Here is a 5271-nt window from a genome sequence, read left to right as displayed (position 1 = left end):
TGAAAACACAGATTTAGAGACTTCAGAGCAGAAAACAAGAAGAAAAAACTAAAACCCTTTGCCTGAGTCACAACAGGAGGACACGTGGAGGAGGACGTTGGGACCAAAGTCAGTTTCAGCAGAGACGATCCAGGCGATAGCCAGACTCCATCGTGTCATTAAAGAGTGACACGTGGTTGTTGTTGCCCGTCTGTCCTCACGGGACCAGGACGCTGCGTCTGGCTCAGACTCCAACTGACCGAGGTCGACCGTCCCTCGTCCGTCTCGTCCAGCGACGGCATCAAGAAACACAACTCCACCAAATGAAAGTGCAAGGCAACACATTTTATTTCAAAGGCCTAATTGGCGTTAAGGTACAGCATATTAAATATGGTTAGTCCAGAGTAACATACCATTCTTTCCTTTACATGATACATTCAGGCCGACTTCAAACGAGATATTTTACACGTGGTTAATGCGCCGCTAACATAAAAAAAGCTGTTTACGTAAGGTCTTGTTTTTACTGCAGGTTTCAACCTGTCGGGGAAACTTCAGAGTTTTGTCTCGCTCATTGCTGATGGCTTACAGTCGCCGCTGCCCCCCCCGCCCCCCCCCACACACCTAATTAAGACACTTGATTGCTGCTGTTTATTGGACTCCAGTGGTTACCTGTAGTTACGGAGTGGTGAGTAGCATCTGCGTTAGTGTTGTGATAGTTCCTCAACAGAAATCATGTATTTTACATCCTGCACATAATGTTATATTTCAATAAATATAATAAATAAAAGTACAAATATCTGAATATTGTGGAACCAGGTCGATATTAGACATTTCATTTTTTGTCAGTAATACGTTGCAACCGAATGCTGGATCCAGAAACATGACTCAGTGGATGGACACTTCATAAAATGCAAGTCACGTGACTTTAAGTACAAAAAAAACCCAATGTGACCAGTCAGGATCGGCTCCCGGAGGAGAACTGGTGTGAAGGCAGGAGGCAGAACGAGCCGAGCTCTCGCCCTGCGGACGTTCAGATCCACGTACATTCCTCGGGACGTCCGAACTTCCGTCTGGAGATTGTTTCGCTGTCGCACTCTGACGAAGTGTTTAGTGTGTGTTTGCGTGTGGAAGAGTCACGAGTGTCCCTCCTCGGAGTTTCGTGTTTTAATCCCTTTGCTGCGGTTTCCGGGGAACTTCGTCCTTCAGTAGTTCACTTTTCCGGGAACCTGCACATTCACGCCGCTGTAGTCCACCATGTACATGGGCCACTGCTGCGGGCGCACACACACAGACACACACACAGACACACACACAGGGAAACACAACGAGGGAGGGAAGTCAGTCACGGTGGAGGAAACGTTTTCATTACTGCAAAAATGGTTCCTGACAAACCAGACGTAATAAGAGGTTTTAGTGGTTTCAGTAGAAAACACAGTCTCACTCCATCAACAGTATATTCCTCTCAAGTTGAACTCTGTGCAACACAATAAGCCGTCGCTTCCTCTTTTTTTTTTTAATCATTGAAAAATGTCCTCTGCCCTTTTTCCAAAACGTACCATCACTGGAATCTGATTGGTTGATATCCCAGGTCGGACGAGGCAGGAACTCGATTACTCTCCTGAACTCTCTTGCGCTTCCGTCGATTGGTGGAGGCGGAGTCTGTTCCTACTGAGCACACGGAAGGAAGTGGGTTCACTCTCAGCTGAGGGATTTTTACAGTGTGGAGCTGTTAGTCTGAAAAAAATATGGCAGGGAAATTACCCAGAACCCACCTGTGTTACACGCCTGGCTACAGATCTCTGCAAAAGGCCTGAAGAGAGAGAGAGAGAGAGAGAGAGAGAGAGAGAGAGAGAGAGAGAGAGAGAGAGGAAACAGCTAGAGTCACTTCAGGTGACGGAGAAACTTCAGAGATAAACATAAACCCTTTCAGTTTCAGGACAACACAGAAATCTGCATTAAAGCACAGAAAGAAAAACATTTTCCCACGATGCCTCCATTCTGTCATCGAGTCAAACGATCGTTCACGCTAACAAACCATTTACATTCGCCGCTGAGGAAGATTTATTCTTTGGCTGCATGTAAATCTGAAGCATAAATAAAAACGTAATGAGCTTAACCACCGAGAGACAAAACCCACGGAGCCGTGCAGCTGAACACACACACACACACACACACACACACACACACACACACACACACCACACACACACACACTCACTGGAGCTGGCTTTTGATGGTGAACGTTATTTTCTCTGCAGCTTGGAGGATTTTCTCCAAACACACGATGTCGTAGGTGTTCGGGTTCCGGAAGGGCACGTCGTCCGGAAGGCCGCACACCTCCACGGACTCCGGGCTGCCGCGGATCAGCTTGTACGGGACCACGACGGAGCGGTCCAGGCCCAGAGCGTCACCTGAACACACACGGGGCGGGGAGGGGATTGAGCCTTTTATTTTCGATGATGATGTCCACAAAACCAACATCGCTAAGTGCGTCAATTCACCGTATTTCTTGTTGAACAGCTCCTTGACCTGCTCTCGGAGGACGACCTTCTCCCCCATGCGGCTGACGTCATCGTCGTCTGGGAGGTGGAGAGTCGTAATGAATGAGAACGATCACAACAACAACAGGAGAAACCCTGACGCTGTAAAACCGTCACCTACTCACCACTTATCGACGCGTAGGCCTTCTTCAGTAAAGTGACTCGTCGAGGTGCTGAGGAAATATCACATGACATTAATGTTAGTTCTCTGACATGATGGTGGATTAATAATCAGATCTATAGGAAATGTAATTCTGTTGCTGTACCTGGTTTTGGAATGAGTCCTTGAAAAGGTCTGAAAAGGAGAAAATGTTCAAAAGGTTCAAAAGAGGAAACAGAAATCAAACATTCCAGTTATGATGTTTTATAAAAAACTGAATTTGCTTCAGTAGCAGATATTAAAGCCGGTGTGTTATGATGAAGAATATTTTAGTTCTGAGATGAATGTTCGTCCTTTTTCTACCAGAACCTACGAAATTAACTTTAGTGCAAAGTTAGAGGATGAGCAAAGAAATGTAATTACCTTAAGTTAACCAAAGAATTTAAATATTTAAACATTTTCGGTATTTTGATGTTGATCAGATGCTAAAACAGTTCAAACTAATGTCGGAGCCAAAATTAATATTTACCCAGTGTTCTGTTTATTCAGGCTGCAGATACGAGTTATTATACATTTCTTAATTGATTAAACAAAACATTTTCCTCTCTCGGAATTTGTGTGGGAACAGTTTCCTCTATTTCCTGACTTTTTATCGAAAAGATCAATTACTTGAAAAGTGCATCAACTTATTAATCCATGATAAAAGAATAATTAGTTCCTCCTGAACATTTCCTGTTAATAAATTCATTAAAATCTTGTGCAGCCTTCGACAGTGAAACGAGTGCAGCAGGTTGATGGATAAAGTTTTGGCTTTTTAAGGTTAATTTAAAGTCGTGTGTCTCGGCTCCCACCGTGTGATGGTGAAGTTGATCTTGTCAGCGACCGCCAGGATCCTCTCCAGGTTCTGCGAGCCGAAGGTGCAGGGCTTCCTGAAGGGGATGCCGGGGGGGAGGCCCTCGATGATGACCGAGTCCGGGTTGTTCTTGATCCTCTTGTAAGGCACTTGCACCGGGTACTTGATGCCCAGCGCCTCCCCGTACTTCCTGTTGAACAGATCCTGGACCTGCTCTCGCAGCGTGTTGGCCAGGTCGATCCTGGAGAGCTTGGACTCCAGGCACTCTGGAGACAGAGGACAACTTTCTAAATGTCCACTGCCGCAGCGCACTCCTGTAGAACGTGCTGCAGTTACTGAGTTTGCAAAGTGATAGATGGCAGCTCACTCAGCTCATTACAGTTTGAACAGGACTCTGCTGTGTGTGATGAACGTACCTGAGAAGCCGGGTCTCTTGGACGCGGCGGCGGCGTCGTCTGCCACTGAGGCTGCGTCCTTCGTGTCCAGATCTTTGAAAAACAAAAACACTTCAAGGTTAAAAGTTTGTTTTTTATCGCCTCTTTAAGATGAACAGAACAAAACAGACTCTGCTTGTTCCAGCAAACTGAGCTTTGTGGCAAATAAAAGATACAGAAGCTGCGGGAAAAGAAAAGTCTAGAAAAGTGATGTTAGTGATGATTTGACCTCTAGATTGTGGAGTTTTCTGCACACAGCTTTACTACTTTACTACAATAACACTTCTACTATCTTCAGAACTTTAACTATCGCAGGGAAATTACTGCAAAGCTGAAAATATATATATAAAGCTGTTTTCTTTTAGTGGCTTGTATTTGTTCAAACTGAATCCTGAGCACGGACCTACCTGCATCACACACGGGGATCGAAGGCATTTCTTGTTTCACTTGCTCCGTTAACAGCTCAGGCCTGAAGACAAACAAACAGATTATTAAGTTTTGATAATGGAAGTAAAAAACAATCCACTTGAATTAACAATGAACACTGACTCACCTCTTGATGACAAACTGGATCTGGCTGCTCGCGGACAGGATCTTGCGCAGTTTGGCGGCTCCGAAGCAGTTGGGCCTCCGGATGGAGATTCCCTCCGGCAGCCCGGTGACGTACAGGTCGTCCGGATACATCTGGAACCGGGAGTAGGGAACCTTGACTGGTTCAGGAAGCCCCAGAGCTTCAGCTGAGGGAGAGGAGGAAGCAAGAGATGAAGATATTTAACTTTGCTATGATGAGCAGGGGGCGTTGCAACAGGACGGGGGTGTGTCTGGTGGTGGTTTGTACCTAAACTTTACTACTTTACAGTTTGACCTTGGTCTGATGTAACACTCCTATATGAGGACATTTATCTTGGGAAGCAAACTACTTGTCAAAGGAGAAACTAGAACCTGGTTCAGTCTATATAAAGTATTTAATTGTGACCTTTGTCCACTGGTCAAATGTAAAGAAATTCTCCAAAGGCAGAGTCGAGATGTTCAAGAGGCCAAAGACAGGTTTTGTTCGGCCACCATGACCTTTGACCTTTGACTACTTCGATCTAATTGGTTAATCTGTGAGTCTAAAGCTGCGTTCCTACTGGTCGAGACCTCACTAACACCCACGAATATCAAACGACTCTGTCGTAGATGCAGGTTTTTATCGGCTCCGATCCAGAGTGATGGAGACGTGACGTGGAACATGATGAGGAACCAGGGGGAAAAGCACAAAGGCAAACTCCTCCACTGGCAATGTGCTAGAAATGTTGGTGTAAAAAAGGTAAAAGTGAACATTGGCACCAGATTTGAAAGGATTCTCTCGAGGGCGTCCTTAAG

The 5271-nt window shown here is 45.5% G+C and overlaps 1 protein-coding gene across 2 annotated transcripts in view; it reads right to left on the bottom strand.

Annotated features, from left to right (window-relative positions):
* Positions 1-305: 305 nt before the first annotated feature.
* gtf2ird1 (GTF2I repeat domain containing 1) overlaps positions 306-5271 on the bottom strand; it is a 25958-nt gene continuing 20992 nt past the window's right edge. The window contains exons 17-27 of one of the 2 annotated variants that reach the window (XM_034605596.1): positions 4460-4643; positions 4314-4375; positions 3889-3960; positions 3474-3786; positions 2786-2817; positions 2645-2692; positions 2481-2558; positions 2198-2390; positions 1752-1789; positions 1536-1647; positions 306-1250 (exon numbers count right to left, since the gene is read on the bottom strand). In XM_034605596.1, the coding sequence (XP_034461487.1) occupies positions 1538-1647; positions 1752-1789; positions 2198-2390; positions 2481-2558; positions 2645-2692; positions 2786-2817; positions 3474-3786; positions 3889-3960; positions 4314-4375; positions 4460-4643 (1130 nt within the window). In that variant the 3' untranslated portion in view covers positions 306-1250; positions 1536-1537. The remainder of the gene's footprint in view (positions 1251-1535; positions 1648-1751; positions 1790-2197; positions 2391-2480; positions 2559-2644; positions 2693-2785; positions 2818-3473; positions 3787-3888; positions 3961-4313; positions 4376-4459; positions 4644-5271) is intronic. The other variant, XM_034605597.1, reaches the window with a different exon arrangement.

The sequence above is a fragment of the Hippoglossus hippoglossus genome, chromosome 14 (assembly GCF_009819705.1).
Source record: "Hippoglossus hippoglossus isolate fHipHip1 chromosome 14, fHipHip1.pri, whole genome shotgun sequence".
Lineage (NCBI taxonomy): Eukaryota > Metazoa > Chordata > Actinopteri > Pleuronectiformes > Pleuronectidae > Hippoglossus > Hippoglossus hippoglossus.
The sequence above is the reverse complement of the archived record's forward strand: the minus strand, read 5'-3'. Positions and strand labels throughout refer to the sequence as shown.